The following is a 17,604-nucleotide window of genomic DNA, read 5'->3' as shown; positions in this document are numbered from 1 at the left end:
TAACTGTGCCAGGTCCTCTGCGTGACACCTGAAGTCTCCCTTGTGGAAAAGCTGTGCGCTGGATGAATCTCGTTTTTAAGGTGTGGTGGTTTTTGTTGTGGTGCTTGGTTGCCCCCATATGCGCAGAGCGGTTGCTCGAGGACCATGAGGAAGTGATGCAGGTGCAGGCGTCGTGGGGCAGCGATGCCGACAGCCGCCTCTACTTCCGCAAAAACTACGCCAAATACGAGTTCTTCAAGACCCCGCTGGTACCAGCCATGAACTTCCCCCCCCCCCCCTCCTCCTCCTGCACAGCACCACCCGAATCCCTGAGGAGTGCACAAGGGCTTTTGCAGCTGCTCCCTTCAGAGATGTCTGTTCTAAAGCTGCAGTCACGTCTTGCTGTCACCGTTTGTTGCTGATACTAGAAGTCTATGGATCAACGGCAACCTAATCGCATTGATGAAATTCAGCTTCATGCTCCTGGCACATTATTGTTGTGAGTGACATTTTGACAATTCAAATGATATACATTTTACCTTTTTTATACCAAAGGCAGCAAATTAAACTGTACAAATGTTTTTTTTTCCCCCATATACAAATCTGAGTCGCTCACAAATTGAAGTGTGAACCCAACCTTGTTACTTGAATTGACTCGTCACCCGGCCAGGGGTAGAGGAGTAGGGGGTTGACTTGTTTGCAGGCCTCACAGCTGCAGTGCTTGAAGCCCTCCCCATGGAGGCCCTGACGCGAGCACGCCGGGCCCCATCGGCAGCCTTGCGGCCCTCGTCCGTCTCAGTCCCGTCCTTCACCCAGTGTCGTCGTCGTCTCGTGTTTTAACATCCACAGCAATTTTTCCCTGACCAAATGGTGTCCAACTGCAGCGAGTCGGCCGCCGCCTCCTCCTCGTCGTCGTCTTCGTCAAACGGAAGTGTCCCTCACTCGCAGCTTGTGCAGGTGAGCCATGCAATGCCTCCTGCACGCAGCTCGTGATGATGGGCGCGATGTTTTCGGGGTAGGAAACTCTGGCGCGCTCTCCTGCTGTCCCGGGCCTGTGCGCCGCGATGCTAAATACTCTGCTGCAATACCGCAAACGCCTCGTTTTCACTCCCGATTTTCCCCCCTATGGAGTTGACCGTGCTTCGCTGCACTGGCCAGTGCATGTTGTTGATATATCTTCTTGCAGAGTGCCAGACTGGTATGAATGCCCCCCCCCCCCCCCTCGTAAGTTTCTCCTACTCAGCTCAACATGTCCCCTTGAGCCTCTTCAGCCAGGCAAGGCGGCGCTCTGAGGAATAGTTTTACGAGGCGTCCTTCGCCACAGGTGGTGAACTGTTTCACGTGGTCGCTAGCGCGCACGATTTTCAGCTTGAACTCGGAGTCAACGGTGTACCAGAGTTGTCGTTTCTGTCCGCGGTGGTGATGGACAGTAGTGTGTTCAAACATTCAGTGAAACAACCGATTTTATACACATTCTGCTCCCACAGTCATTTAAACCCCAACCGCTCAGCTGCAGCCTCATGCTGTGAACTTCCACTTTGAAAAATTCCCCCAAGCTGCGGCGACGTCTTTGAAAGTACTCGTATTTATCGTGCCATGGTGCTCGATTCTCATCTTGCTATTTTACACCCCCCTCCCCACCTTCCCACACCAGAATTTCTTCAACTCGAGCAGCTGCCCCGAGATCCAAGGGTACCTGAGCGTGCGCGAGTCGGGGAAGAGATCCTGGAAGAAATCTTTCTTCCTTCTCCGCCGCTCGGGCCTCTACTTCTCTCTGAAGGGAACCTCGAAGGTGACGAACGCTACTGCGCCTCATTCTGCCCCCGGGGGGGGGGGGGGGCTGCACTATGGTGGTTGCAGTTTTTTTTTTCTTTTAACAACGGCTGTTTTTTTTAAATCCTTTATATTAAGTTCGCTTGCTTGCTTGCGTGCTTGCTTACGACCGTGCAAATCTTTCGGTCGTTTTTTAATACACTTCTCGTGATCCAATCGAGCTGACATTTTCCACACAGACTCGTTGTGCATGACAATTAATTTTCGTGAAAAATGTTTCCAAAATTTTACACTGTTTAGGGACATTTTTTTTTATATTTAATTACCAATTGCTTAATGCTGGCAGACAATCATCTGACCCATAGGTGGCAGCCATCTCAAGCCAGAGGACGAGAAGACTCTAGCCGCCACGCATATAAAGGATTTGGAGTGAAAAACTATGTTTTTACGGGTGAATTTTTTGTAATTGTTGTCTTTCCTGCAAGAGGGGTGAGGTGTGGTAGGTGGGGGAGTGTCCATGGCTCGACAGGGATGATAGTCGTGTGGTGGCGTGGAAGCTTGGGACTTGATCGTCCAATAGGATGTCCAATGGGGAGATTGCACAATATTAAATTGGTTCGTTTGCAGGTGCCAAGTGGATCATTAAAGTCGCAGCGTTGACAGGTGGCAATAGCCTGTGGATGCCATAATCCCAACGGTGGATTGACCATGGCTGATAAGGATTTGCCATGATGCTTGTTTATTGGGGGTTCTTCCTGACATCATTTGGACTGTGGCTGATATTTTGTAACTTTCCACCTTTTTAAACCCATTTTTTTTTGCGATTGGCTTTTTTTGAAAAATCTTGATCACCTCCCTCCTTGGAAAGCACATCTCTGCCCCCCCCCCCCCTATCTTTTAACTTTTGAATGCTGGCCCCAACCCAGATGTCACAACTTCCAACTACTTCTGAAATCCATTTCATTAAGTAACCTGTGGGTTCACTCTGAAGGCAGCGTTTTCCCACCCCACCCATCGAGTGTAATGTTACTTTGTCGCATGAAGTTTATAACTATATATTTTGTTATTTCTCAGTGCTCGTTTAACCTTGATGTCGCATTTGGTTCTACACCTTAATGCTCCAATTTAGGCAGATTAAGTGTGGACCCCAAATTCAATGTGGTGGTTTTATTTGTCCATTCTTTCTTAACCCGGTCAAGACCAACTTTCCTCCTATTTAGCATTGTGGGCTACGTGTGGTGCAAAAGAAGTTCAACGTGCTTATTACACCTCAAGAACCCGGTTTGAATCATCGCAGATGGTTTGGCTGGATTCGAACTCCGATCTCTGCGGAAAGTGCCAAGCCCATCGCTCCGACCTCCCCGGAGCCCACGCGGCTACCCACCTGGGCTCCTCTGGGCTGTCTGTCCCGCTGCCTCGGCCTCACCTTCTCCCTCTTTGCTTCCAACCCCACAGGAGCCACGACACTTGCAGTGCTTTGCGGAGATAACGGAGAGCAACGTGTACACGGTGCTCTCTCCGCGGAAGACTCACAACGCGCCCTCGGACTTCTGCTTCTGTCTCAAGGTGAGAGAGGAGGGGGGGGGGGACCGAGCTTTGCGTGCGGAACATCAACGGACCGGGGGGGGGGGGGGGGGGTGGAGTTCTCGAAGCTGGGAATTGTACCGCACGCCAATTCCACCAACTGGGCCGATGGGGGGGGGGGGGGGCGGAATGGCCAACTGCGTTTTGTTTAAACGTGAACAAATGGGTGTTTTACGTTTCGGGCAATGGCTACTTGTAAGGAAGAGCCATTGCCTGATTTATATAATAAATGATCAGGCGTTGTTAATTGGCGAGTGCCGTGAATGGTTTTTAACCCATTTTTTTACGTTGGTGAATGTAGTGACCTCCAGTGGCAGGAGTTGTTCCATGCCACGTGAACAATTGAAAAGCTTGTTCTTACACGTGCACCTATCACGAGTGCAATCATTGCGTTATTGTTAAGCATCTGGGATTAAGAGCGATGCAGGAACTCGTGATTTGCGTGTGCATGACTTTTCACGTGCAGGTTACACGGCCTAACATTACCAGTCGAACTTAACTTTTAGGCTTTTGCTTGATATGGAATTCTCCCTGCCTCATCAATTTCATTTCTTCAGGACCTGCCATTTGGCTAATTGACACAATGTCTAGAATTTGCAATCTCATTTATTTAATTTGTTTTCTGCATTGTTACGGGTTTGTTCACTCCAACCTAACCGTTACGTGATCTCGTTTGCATGAACCTAACATGTATAAAATATTCGCACGCACCGCTCGTGGTGTTATAATTATATAAAATCTCCCAGTTAGTCGTGCGGCAGCGAATGCCGATCCACCGACTGTTGCACTTTTTTGTGCTTGCGTTTTGACAGCCCAACAAAGCGTGTGGCGTGAAAGACCTGAAGCTGCTGTGTGCAGAGGACGAGCAGAGCAAGGCCTGCTGGATGACCTCCATGAGGCTCTTCAAGGTAATTGGGGGGGCATGGGGGTGCTTTTAAATCCAAGTACTGGTAGGAAGGGGGCAATCTCGTTGGGCTGAACGTCTTGTGCAGGGGGTAGTGCGCATGAATGTTGCGATCAATTGAGCTCAGATTTTTTTTCTTCCAAATTAGAGATTGTGCTATATTGATCGCAGCTAACGTAAATGGGGTAGGGGGGGGGGGGTTGGCGCTAATGAAAGTTGCATTTGCAAATGGGGTCCGTATGGAAACCCTAATCCATTTGCAGAACTAATTTTGAATGCTTTCCAACCTCAGGTTTAAAGTATTAAGTGCATTGGTTCTGTCTGGCTGTCTGCAATGGGGAAGGGGGGGTCATGGTAATAATCCTAAAGATGATCCAATAAAAACATAATTTAGTGCACACTTGTGGTTGCTAGAAGGACTTGTCCTCGAGAATATTGGCGACTTGAATAAGATTGCCCAAATCTTGGCTTGAGAAACCAAACCCCCTTAAAGAGGCCCCCCCCCCTTGCTGGTTCAGGCTGACGTCACGCCGTGCACTCGACTCTCCGACCTCTCCACCGTGACGTCGCCTCCAGTGCCCGAGCGCTGTTCGACACTCGTTGTGAATCGGTCGTCGCGAACGTCGTTATGTCAATAATATCCGAGAACAAGCGGTTGGGAAAGCGTGCTAGAGTTTGTGCACGTGGGTACATTTTCTTGTTTATATTCATGAAGTATCCATTAATTTTGTGCACTTAAATGCGATAGCCTTTGCCAAGGTCAATTTAAAAAAAAAAAGGCAAAAGTGGTTGTCCCCTGGATGGACTCGCCCCTGTCGTAGGAACGCAAATTGCCCCCCACGGGCTCGTGAAAACACCGCTTCTGCTCGTTTGAGCAGGAAATCACTTTGACCTTTGACCCTATGCGTGTCGGTGAGTCTCGCACACAGTCGTTCTCGGCGCAGCTTGTTGCCGCCACAGTGCCGGAGGAGATGGCGTGCTCCCCCGTCGGCTTGTGGTGGAGCAAAGATCTGTACAGTGACGCGTGTGTGTGCACTTGTCTTTTTTGTTTGTTTTCAGCACGGTATCCAGTTGTACCAGAATTACAGGACCCCGCATCATCTGAGATGGAACCACCTGACTCAATTTACCGCCACGCCCATGGTAAATTCCAAAGAATGTTGCGCATAATTTTTCTCAACCCACTCCACCCACCCACTCACCCTCCCTCATCCTCGTGGTCGCTGCTGTTATCTTATGTAAGCATGCAAGTGGACAAAAATAGACCACGATCACATTTTTATCTGCTCATCTGACGGGCATGCTCGGTGTTTTCAAACAAATCGCCTTGGCCTCCTGCAAGGTGTCATCTTTTTTTGGCCACCTGCATCTTCTTCTTGGTTCTTTCGGTAAAGTCACGTAGAAGGGAAGTAATAAAATAATAAAAATAAAACATAATAAAACAATTCTCACGACGTTTCGGCCACAACGCAAGCAGCCGTCCTCAGGCCAAGAATGAGACATTATCAAGCTAATAATGTCTCTTGATAATGTCTCATTCTTGGCCTGAGGACGGCTGCTTGCGTTGTGGCCGAAACGTCGTGAGAATTGTTTTATTATGTTTTATTTTTATTATTTTATTACTTCCCTTCTACGTGACTTTACCGAAAGAACCAAGAAGATGAATCCCTGCAGTCACGAAAGCTTTAAATCGAAATTTCACCTGCATCTTGTCCGACCTCCCAAATTCTGCAGACCGTCACATCGGTTAGCCTGCTGCCACTGCCAAGTTGGTGCGACTTTTTTATATATTTATTTTTAGTGGCCCCTGAAGAGCCTTGCTCACTGGGATTTCTATTCCCATTCTCTGCCAAATCATTGTGAGCCAGAAATCAATTCTGCTCAAACCCTTTTTCCGTTTTGAGACGTCTGCAAGTTGCGGGATGGGTTTTGTTAACCGCTGAATCTCGGAACACGCAAACGGTGAGAGGCATAGCGCCGTTGCTGTTGAAGACCTTGTGCTTGCTGCCGAGAACTAGTGACACGACCGCACTATGGTAACTGTTGCCAAACTGTGCCACACGCCCTCCCGCATGGCCCTGTGGAATCTTCGGTACGTCTTCTGGTCTTCTATTCAGAAGACGTGTACCGGCCAAGGATATTGTATTTTAGTTGACGTTACACGCACACGATCTAAAAAGGGTTAAGAGCCTCGCTCACTTTTATTAATAATCCCGTGCATCACTAAGCCATGGAAAACTTGAGTAAATAAAAAGATGAACTCCTCTCTTAAATGACTGGCTAATGCACGTTCAGCCGATTTGGAGGGGGGAGAAAAAACCAAGGCTGTGAGAAATGTATTCTAGTGTTTGATTTCTCGCAAGGCTCTACCAACTTAATGAGTCTCTAAATTCCAAACATGTGCTCGCCTTTCCTTGTGCGACCCACGGGCGCGCGCACGCACGCGCTAACTTTAGAATCACGTGCGCCGCCTGGGGATTTGACACTGGACCCTGGCTACAGCGGATTGCTTTGGAATCCCAGCGATACCAGTTTAGCCGTGACCCCTGCCTGAACCTCGCCGTCGTTGTTATGCCACATTTGGCGCTATCTTTAAAGTCATCGGCCAAATATTTATCTGAAAATGCGCTTGCCCAGAAGATTGCAATCCCTTGAACGGCTAGAAATGCAGCATCGCAAGTCTCCAACACAGGTTTTTGTTCCACCCATTTTGTATTTTTAAGGTAAAGGTGTCTGTTGCGGGACCGCCTTGACAGTCGTGCGCGTTGGGGACCTCATTGGTGTGGCAGCATCGTGCAGTATCCATCCGTGGACGCGCCGCTGTGTTCGCATCCCCAAGCGCGTGCCGTGTGTGTGCGCATGCACGTAGTGGACGTCATCGCTGGCCGTGCAGTGTGGCGGATTTCACTTCTGTGCAACCTTATTTCGAAGAGTAGCAATATAACATTGCTGTCTTTTTTTTTCTCAATTCTTCCCCCCCCCCCCCACCAAACATTTGTCGAACGAGAGAGAGGAATTCTGGCACAGTTTGTTTGCGTGCTGCACTACGAGCCCAGCGACCCCCGACGCGCACTCCCAGCCACGGCTGACGTTGTCACGTGATCTCGGTCGGTAATGGGAATCTTGTGGTGGTTTGTGCGTGTGAACAACAGAGGAGCATTTCGGAAAACTCGCTCGTAGCGATGGATTTTTCTGGACGGAAAGGCCGGATCATCGAGAACCCCGCGGAGGCCCAGACGGTGGCAGCTGAAGAAGCCCTGCTGTGGAAGGTGGGGGGGGGGGGGGGTGCACAGGACTCTTTAATTCATGACTCCCTCCCCGTCAAGTTTGTCACTTTGAGTAGGGTGACGAGAGACTAATCCATTCAGAAATCTCGGAGCGCAGCATTCTGTCTGACCCCAGAATGCTCGGCAAAGAAATAGTTTACCAAATTGACTTGTCCTAAAAAACGATGTATTGAATTTCCCTGTTATCCCTTGCACAATACCAGGGGGTTGCACGACACTATACGCTGCTGTGAGATTGTCCACAGGAGAACAGAAGTGATATTTGTCATTTTATTAGCGCTGGAATTTGAGTGATGGCCAGAGACCATGAATTATTTCGACTTGACGAACATATTTTAATCATTGGCGGCAGAAACCAAGCCAGTATTTGGAAAGTGTGACCCTGTTGTGTCGAGGTTCGTTTCTCCATTTGCCAGACTGATCTGGCTGTACAGCGAGTGTGTTGCTTGACCTGTATCTGGATTTCTGTGCATTGTGCCCACAAAATGGCATTTTATCCAAATTAACATTGGTTGGCCAAATCATCGCAAAGTGCACGACCTTAAGCCGCTTATTGGTAATGCTTTATTTTGGCGAAGTGGGGTCCACACCGCCTGAGCACTTGCTTGCATGCAGCTGCTGTTGCTTACAAGAGGAACGACGACCTCTACCGTTCGTTCCATCTGCTTGGCGATTTGGTTGCGTGACTGATTACGCATCCAGAGCCGAGTGGACCTCGGCTCTAGATGCGTGTACTCCCAGTCGCCATTTCCCTACCTGCTTCCCTCACCGTTCACATGAACATGCCAACTTGCCCTTTGGGTTGCTTTGCTGAAGCACTTGGGGGTGTGTTGGCCACAGATTGAGACACGAAAAATAAACTTGCGTGAAATTCTGGGTAAAGATTAACTTTGAAGAATGGGGGACGTACATTTATTTTAGCGTGCGTGAAAGATGGTGGTCAGGAGTTCTGGCTCGTCGAAGAGCTTTTTAACTATGGCTGTGTTTTTTATCGCTGAACGCGTGCGAGCGCCTCGTGTGGACTCGTGGTCACTTTGCCGCCCCCACCCCTGCTTGGACGTTTGATAACTGGGTACAAATACAACAATCTCAATCTTTTAATTTATCCTAGAGAAATCCGATGTTCAGTAGGGGGTGGGTCGTCTGTGCTTGTCCAGTGGTTTTGCTCCAGTGACCACCTTTGGTTCAATGAGCAAATGGCTGGCGCTTTCTCTCGGAGCCACTTCACGTTGTCGTGGTGCTCCCTCTGCTGCCTGCCTGCACTCCCTTGCTGCATGAACGCCACCCGCAGCACCCTTCCTCGTGTGTCACGTCAACGGCGACTCCTGAAACCCAATGATGCTGGTCCACAACGCCCGTGGCGTTGTCGGTGTGCTTCTTGTTCAAATTATTTTGTGCACTTAAATTCCTACCAGTGTGGGGTGGTGCACCGAATCTGGTGTTCTGAATTTGATTTTCCCTGCCTTGGCTACCACTGTCGCTTAAAGGTGGTATCAGCAGAGCTGTGCCCACGCCAACCCCATTCATGAGCCGAAGGTTGGGGTCTAAATCCGTGTTTTACTGATGGATTACTGTGCTTTGATGGGCAACTGCCTTCACTTGACGCGCGCTTTTAACTTCAACAGAAACGCGGTTGCAACCGACTCAACGTCCTGGGAAGCGGCAGTCCCGGACAGACCCCCACGCTGAGCACAAGTGAGTTCCAGAGCGACGCGTTCAGCGCTCCTCTACTCGGTGCGCCTCCCACTCATCGTGTCTCGGTCGTCAAACTTGCTGCTCGGGCAATGGCCCCTGGTGTCAATCTGTCGTTTGTGTGATGTCGGGGTCTTCATAGGTGCTCTAACTACCAGCATTTGTCCCAAAAGGCTTTAAGGCTATATGGGGCATCTGCACTTTGTTTATGGTGGCAGGGTTGCATCTGCTCGTGGAGTTCCCCAGGGCAGTCTGTTTTGGTCGCTCGCTCAACCTACATGGTTTAAAGCCCTGGGTCCTAAAGTCACGTGATCCGCGTGCGGCGGTGCGAATATTTTTGTGGACGCGTGTTTTTTTAGCATGGTGCGGTGTTGTGCTTTTGATTTGTTGCGTGCCTGGTGCCCACTAGTGTCTGTTGGGCATGTGGTGGCATCATTGCGCACATGTCATGAATGGTGTGGTATATCTCTCTACATGTCTCGTGGTATCGAAGTGCGTGTGCGGTTTGTGTGCGTTGCTATGCGTTCTGATTGTGGTTTTTTTTTTTCGCTGCCGCTCCTCGTGCGTTGCCCAGTGATCCACTGGACACAGCCATGGTTCTATGGCCACATTTCCAGGGAAGAGGCTCAGAAGATAATCACGGAGCAGGGTCTTGTGGACGGGTGAGTGCAAACGGCAGCGATGCACAGCCCCCAGACGTCGAATCGATCCTCCAATCTGTTCCTTCTGCATGTGATCATATTCAAATTAGTTTTGCTTAATTGAGCTCTAATTTAAGGTACTGCTAGACGACGCACCCTGAATCTAACTTTGACCCCTGCCTACCTCTGCCATTTCCCGTCAATGCCTCCCTTCAACGGGAGGCCACCTCTCACCCTCTGTCTTTAAACTTCCTCCTGGCCCCATTGCACCTCGGCCAGCATTAACTTTGATTTGTGTTCTCAATGTGCAACATCCGTGCCTGGGTTTGTCTCCGTGCGTGCGTCTGCACAGGGTGTTCCTGGTGCGTGATTGCCACAGCCACGCCAAGGCCTTCGTGCTGTCTCTGTGCCACAACCAGAAGGTCCGGCATTTCCAGATTCTGCCGGTGAGGGAGACGCTCTACCGTGGGGTGGTTGTAGATCGCCGTTTTTGGCACCACGTCCGGTAAACCAAACCATCTTTGCTCTAGAACCAAATAAATTGCGCTGCGTTTTGCCGTGGGTGCACCAGCATCAATAAACATCGCCACTCGTCTTGACAAACGGCCTTGGGGATATTTTATCAGTTGATGTTTGGGGTAAGAGGATCTCCTTGAGAGCTGTGTTGTGGAACAAATTTGTTTTCTGTCTTTTAAGTTTTTCAATCTGTAACTGCGTTCCAAACATTGTTTTCTATCACACTGTCCAGTTTGGGTTAAGGACAGGGGGGGTGGGATGAGGGGCCCACGACTGGTTTAGCAATCTCCGCTAGTGGCTTGGAATAGAACTGTGGTTTACCAGGTTCCTATCGCAGCAGCCAAACGTCTGCACCGTCGCTGCACTGGAATGACGAGTACCGCAGTGGGAGATTATTTTAAAGATTCTCTAAATGACTCTGGTGCTCGTATACTGTGGGTGTTCTGAGGCGTCTTGTGCACGAATGGAATGAATTTGAGGCCCCACTTGGTGTGACGTGAGTTGTCTGGAAATGTCGCGACGAGGCCTGCTGCCGTATTCGCTGTGTGGGTGGTAACGTTACGTTGTGTGGGTGGTAACGTTACGTTACGTTGTGTGGGTGGTAACGTTACGTTACGTTGTGTGGGTGGTAACGTTACGTTACGTTGTGTGGGTGGTAACGTTACGTTGTGTGGGTGGTAACGTTACGTTGTGTGGGTGGTAACGTTACGTTACGTTGTGTGGGTGGTAACGTTACGTTACGTTGTGTGGGTGGTAACGTTACGTTGTGTGGGTGGTAACGTTACGTTGTGTGGGTGGTAACGTTACGTTGTGTGGGTGGTAACGTTACGTTGTGTGGGTGGTAACGTTACGTTGTGTGGGTGGTAACGTAACGTTGTGTGGGTGGTAACGTTACGTTGTGTGGGTGGTAACGTTACGTTGTGTGGGTGGTAACGTTACGTTGTGTGGGTGGTTACGTTACGTTACGTTGTGTGGGTGGTTACGTTACGTTACGTTGTGTGGGTGGTAACGTTACGTTACGTTGTGTGGGTGGTAACGTTACGTTACGTTGTGTGGGTGGTAACGTTACGTTACGTTGTGTGGGTGGTAACGTTACGTTACGTTGTGTGGGTGGTAACGTTACGTTACGTTGTGTGGGTGGTAACGTTACGTTACGTTGTGTGGGTGGTAACGTTACGTTACGTTGTGTGGGTGGTAACGTTACGTTACGTTGTGTGGGTGGTAACGTTACGTTACGTTGTGTGGGTGGTAACGTTACGTTACGTTGTGTGGGTGGTAACGTTACGTTACGTTGTGTGGGTGGTAACGTTACGTTACGTTGTGTGGGTGGTAACGTTACGTTACGTTGTGTGGGTGGTAACGTTACGTTACGTTGTGTGGGTGGTAACGTTACGTTACGTTGTGTGGGTGGTAACGTTACGTTACGTTGTGTGGGTGGTAACGTTACGTTACGTTGTGTGGGTGGTAACGTTACGTTACGTTGTGTGGGTGGTAACGTTACGTTACGTTGTGTGGGTGGTAACGTTACGTTACGTTGTGTGGGTGGTAACGTTACGTTGTGTGGGTGGTAACGGTGTGGGTTGGGTGGTCATGTGCCTTGTTGGTGACTGCTGTGTGGTGCCGCACAACGACGCTGCGTTTAATGCTGCGGATGTAACTCTCAATAGAGCTCCGCCTGCTTCGGCAGATGTTAAAGATCCCTGTGACGATGTTGGTTAAAGGCTGTGGCTAAATGTGCCGGCATCATGGTGCAAATTTTGGGTGGCATGGAGGCATCGTAGTGAGACTCGTGCCTCCGCAGCAAAAAGTTCCTCGGTTCGAGTCTGAACACGGCACCATTTTTATTGTGAGGTTTGAATGTTCTCCCCTTGTTCTGCAAAGGCGTCCCCTCCTGGGTTTCCCTGTGTTTCTACCAGTGCAATACAAATAACTAACTGGTATTGGCTATAATTCTAGATTTGAAGCTTTCGTGACTGCAATGATTCATATTCTCAGGTTTTTTCGGTAAAGTCACGTAGGTAAAACATTAAAAGTAATGAAAGTAAAATAAAACAAAACAAAAATAAAAATAAAATTCACGACGTTTCGGAGGCAACACAAGTCTCCGTCATCAGGTGGGACCGTCACAGCCAGATTAGCTGCATCAAGTGAAGCAATGATTCAAAATGTAATCCCTTATAAGCAAGTTGATGAACTCCCCCCCCCTCTCCTCCCCCCCTTCAACTTGCTTATAAGGGATTACATTTTGAATCATTGCTTCACTTGATGCAGCTAATCTGGCTGTGACGGTCCCACCTGATGACGGAGACTTGTGTTGCCTCCGAAACGTCGTGAATTTTATTTTTATTTTTGTTTTGTTTTATTTTACTTTCATTACTTTTAATGTTTTACCTACGTGACTTTACCGAAAAAACCTGAGAATATGGTATTGGCTAAACATCCCCAATGCTGAAAAAAAAATCCTCCAATGACTCTTGGAATCGCACTGACAGCAGCAACGTCGCCCTCTACTGCCAAACCTGGGTAGGACCCTGACAGTCTTGGAGGCTGGCCTGGCTAAATTGAGGATAAATTAACTAACACGTGAACACACACACACACACACTTGGGTGGAAACAAACACAAATTGTTATCAACGCCCCCCCGCCCCGCTACTGCAGACGACGTCCGTCAAACACGCGGTGCTTTCGTGTGCGGAAGCCTTGTTGGTGTAACATTGGCGTCCAATACCAGAATCTTACGAATCCTTGTGCGATGTTGTTGTTTCCTGGACCAGGTGGAGGATGACGGGCAGGGTTTCTACTCGCTGGACGAGGGCCAAACAAAGTTCTCCGACCTGTGCAGCCTGGTGGAGTTCTATCAGCTGAACCGCGGCGTTCTGCCTTTCCGCCTGCGCCACTGCTGCACCCGCGTCGCCCTGTGATGACGTCGCGACGGGCGTGCCTCGGACCTCGCCCCGGACGGGGGAAGAGAAGAAAATAAATAAACGTTCCTCGACGTTTTCTGGGACCTCAGGGTGGGGAGTGACGGACCGCAGTCAAAGTCCTCTTCTCTCGTGATCCAAATTTGGGAGAGCCGTTAATTCCAAGAGTGCGTTTTTTGAAGGATCGTCAAACACCATATTTTTTAAAGAAGCGAAATCTCGAGTGGTGGCTGCTACTTGATGGACTTGTGAACGTTTGAGACGTGTGGGGCTTTTTTTTTTTGAGCGGCGGATGGGGATTTGTGCCTGTAAGAGGGGGGGGGGGTACTGCTGGCCGTTTGGGTAAATTCGACACGGATGTGGTCCCACCACCCCCCTCTCCCTCCATCCTTCCCGTTAGGGGCGCCGCACGACGCTATTGCCTTTGCAATAGAACAAGCAAAAAGAGGATGAGGAGGAAAAAACTTTCACGTGAGAATTTAAGAGAAAAATAGAGGAAACTGACGTTTTTTTCAGCACGAAAATGCACAGAATGTAGTGTCCAAAGGATGGCTTTTACTGTGAGTTTGCATTGCCACTCGGATCCCTTGTTACTGTTGTGATGGTGCACTAAACAATCAGGTGAGTCTCTTATTTACATGTTTTTAACTTTTATTGTTAGCGGCACGTCGTGCGGGAATGACCGTGCGTCCCAGGAACTTTCCAAATGTGCCGCCCATCATGGCGACGATGCGTGGTCGCCGTGACGATGACGCAAAATTGTTCCTGTCCACGGTTTTGATGTCAAAGTGGAGCAGATCTCCAACGGGTGGTGGTGGTTTGAGAATTTGACGCACATGGGTGACGGCGGTTGTTATGAGGAGGAAGACGACGAAGATTGAAGGCTCTGAAAATGTGGACAATTACAATAATTTGCTCTGAGCAATTTGTTTTTAGAGCTCGTACCTTTTTCAATTCCAAAAAGGCTTCAATGGACATTCATACTGTTTGGCTGTTGTGTGTTAATTCAAGCGGAGTCTGTGGCGTCTACCAGTTGGTTTCATCTGTAGCAGTCGGCTCTCGTCCTCATTTGATGCTGTAAGGTTACCAGTCTTGTGTTATATTTTGTAAGACTATGTATACGCTAAGTAACTTTTTATTCTGTTTATATTTTCCTTCCGGAAAAACCTTTATCAATATTAGAGCCGCTGTTTTGGACACCACACTGTTGTACATTTTCTATTTTTTAAACTATTTTATTAACCAGCAGAGTATTTTAATGTTAAATTAGCATTTAATTTCAAAGTACAAGAGTTTATTAATTAAGTTTCGTTTTGCTTTTAAACACTTGATGTTGACGCTAGAACGTTCTGTAACTTTACATTTTTACGTAGCCAGTGTTTTTTCATCAGTTTCTTTTGGTTAAAGTTTTTAAACTTATGCTTAGCTCCATAATGCAATGTAAGCAGGTTATTGGACTTTATTTAACACTATAAGCTTTCCTTCCTATTAATACAAATTACTTGTTTTTAGACGTGAACACTCGAGTTTAATTTGGTGATTGCCCATGTGACTTGACCAAGTAGTATGAATGCCAGCCATAATTTAGAAAAAGTTAACACTTTTTTCCACACTTTTCCATTCGGCGCACACTTGTATTGTTGTCAACAGCTCCAGATTGGCCCATGCTGTTCTGTGCACCTGTGCCAGTAAAAAAAAAAACAAGTGCTCGGAAATTAGGTCTGCAAAGTCTGAAGCGAAAACCTTGCACCCCCACCCAGGTCTTCATCACTACTACTACGACCCTTGCTGTTGAGTGAAGTTCTTTGTAATTCTTGCATTTGTTTTTAGGTAACTTCTGGACAACTCCTAGTTGTGTTACTCTACACCTCCTACCAGTCCCCCCCCCCCCATCACTCGTGCCACATGTTTGCAAGAACGCAACACGTGACATCACTTGCCCACCTCTCTGCCCGTCTAGATTTTCATGCAGCGTTTTTAACCCCAGCTGCCCCCCCCCCCCCCTTCAAAGTCTTGGCGGCGTTAAACCATCTTGCCTCCCTGGTGCAAGGTGAGGTTTCTAACAAAACCCCGCCTCTGCACAGTGATGGGACACCCTCTTTTTGAGAGGGAGTGTGGTGGGGGCCATTCCATTTGTGTCGAACCCTCCGACTCCTGTAACCCAACGGCGTCCACTGGTGACGAGCGACAAGGAAACGCGGCGTTAACCGTGGCCTTTGGTTTTGGGGTTTTAAAATAATCTAAAGAGTAAAGATTTTAAACCTAAGTGACTACGTGTTTTTAAAGACTTGTTTTAAAAGCCGACCATGAACGTTTTTTATGTTTGGCAGTCTTCAGCATTTTAAAGCACCACTTTCCATAAAATCCTCCAGTACCACCTTTTAGAAATGTATAATTTAACATTGTGTAATGAACAGTTTTGGCAGGTTTAAGATGCACCTGGTGTGTCTCTCCCTTCGAGTCCGACTTGAGTATACCCATACATTCTACACTTCTCTTTTAATGGTAACATTGCCTCCCGTTCTATTCTAATTACAAAGACTTGGACAACGTTGCCGACATGAAATGATTTGACATGGAAAAGTTCCTGCATCAATTATTCTCGCAGGCCACGACGATCAACGGCGAGTAGAATAATTGTAAGCTATGGTTTTGGAAATCTGATACCTCCCCCATCCCGGTAGACATTGCCTATCTCTCTGAACGTGTTAATTGCAAGGTGAAATGGAATGTGCACGCCGTCGGTTCTGTCACCGCCTCTTGTTTGGGATGTTTGCTGGCTCATTGCTACCCTACAGCTCCGACTTTCTGTCCAAAAATTCACGAAGGCCTTAAAAATACACAAGTGCTTTGCTATGCGCGATATTTGTATTTTCATTCGCCACGTCAAGATTGGTCTTTCCATGGTTATTACCTTTAGCACCCGAGCAGTCGACTTGTTTTAAAATAATTTCTCACCGTTACTTTGTCGGCCCACCATTTTCCTTGAACCGTAGATTAGTTTTGAAAAGTGCGTTTTTGTAACCCATTTTCTTCCCCGACCCCACCCCCCGTTCATTGACGACTTAATCCCAAGACTTGTGTAATTTGCAATGTGGAGTTTGCAGGTCGTTTTACTCGTGGGATTCAAGTGTTGCCTGTTAGTGCCATTTCCCTGATGCACGGTAGTGGCACTCCTTGGCTCGGGTGGAGTGCTGCACAGTCAGTCGCCACGTGATGTTTGTCTTGCTAATTGCCGATCGTTATAAAATTGCTTCTGCCGTTATTGTTATATACACTTTAACTCTGGTATTCGTGTAACGTAATGAATACATATTGCAACTAACAATGTTATAAATACTTGAAGCCAATTTTTGGCCTGACATGTTTTTTTTTTTACTTTTGAAAATGTTCAATTGAAAGTTTGCATTTTTAGTGGAATAGGGTTCAATTTGATACTTTTCTGCTGTGTTTTTAAGCTTCGTTTTTTTGCCCATGCCTTCAGAACGGGACAGGTGGCTCCAGAAAAACAAAACTGACCTCACCCCAAATGAAACTAAATGGCACGGTCCAAAATGAGTGCTTGTACGCGTTTCACTCCACCGTGGAACCGCGCCATTTACGTTCAGGGCCTTATGCATATTCCCATATCTGTATCAACCTGTGCTTAGAGCATTGTTACCTTGAACCAGGTAGGAGGGGGGCACCATTTCAAAAGACTGTAGTAAAGCCATTTTCGTCCGCACCTCCCAGGGAATTAAGAGGCTCTACAGCAGAAGCCAGGTCCAGTGACATTCTTATGAACCCAAGCTGCTAAGAACACCTTGTATGTTTATTATAAAAAGATTGCGTGCGTGGCTGTGCAACATGTTTTTTTAAAGATCTTTGTTGGTAAGCCGATTTTGAAATGTTGATCTTGCCTCTGTTTGACTTTGTGTTATGCCCATATGTTCAATGAGATGCGGTGAAATGGTGTACATTTTTAGGCAAAGCAAGTCTTATTTTATTAAGTGTGCCCTTCACTTTATCAAAGGACTAAGCTAACTTGCAATGTAAAATTTGTAACGTTTCTTAATAAACATGATTTTAAAATATTTCACCGTGGGTTTTATGTTTTTTAAACCCATTGTGGTTTGTAGCCATCTATGCTGTTGTGCTATGGTTTTCTATCCGAATCTATAACGTCATGAATGTCGCTGGATTAGAAGTATGACAAGTTTGGTTAATTTTACCAGCCTTCGCATGTGGACTTACTGCGTTTTGAAATATAAATGTCATCTGAAATTTGGCGCAAACTGAGATCGCCTTAAGTCTTCGCAGAAAATC

The 17,604-nt window shown here is 47.7% G+C and overlaps 1 protein-coding gene across 7 annotated transcripts in view; it reads left to right on the top strand.

Annotated features, from left to right (window-relative positions):
* The window catches only part of LOC144943417 (growth factor receptor-bound protein 10-like), an 87,935-nt gene extending 70,562 nt beyond the window's left edge, over positions 1-17,373 (top strand). For all 7 annotated transcript variants that reach the window (XM_078870815.1, XM_078870814.1, XM_078870812.1 and 4 more), the window contains 11 exons: positions 127-248; positions 829-936; positions 1,634-1,771; positions 3,208-3,318; positions 4,149-4,244; positions 5,300-5,383; positions 7,393-7,509; positions 9,153-9,222; positions 9,794-9,881; positions 10,213-10,306; positions 13,153-17,373. In XM_078870815.1, the coding sequence (XP_078726941.1) occupies positions 127-248; positions 829-936; positions 1,634-1,771; positions 3,208-3,318; positions 4,149-4,244; positions 5,300-5,383; positions 7,393-7,509; positions 9,153-9,222; positions 9,794-9,881; positions 10,213-10,306; positions 13,153-13,299 (1,175 nt within the window). In that variant the 3' untranslated portion in view covers positions 13,300-17,373. The remainder of the gene's footprint in view (positions 1-126; positions 249-828; positions 937-1,633; positions 1,772-3,207; positions 3,319-4,148; positions 4,245-5,299; positions 5,384-7,392; positions 7,510-9,152; positions 9,223-9,793; positions 9,882-10,212; positions 10,307-13,152) is intronic.
* Positions 17,374-17,604: the final 231 nt, after the last annotated feature.

The sequence above is a fragment of the Lampetra fluviatilis genome, chromosome 31 (genome assembly GCF_964198595.1).
Source record: "Lampetra fluviatilis chromosome 31, kcLamFluv1.1, whole genome shotgun sequence".
NCBI classification, from domain to species: Eukaryota; Metazoa; Chordata; class Hyperoartia; order Petromyzontiformes; family Petromyzontidae; genus Lampetra; species Lampetra fluviatilis.
This window is presented reverse-complemented; position numbering and strand designations above follow the sequence as displayed.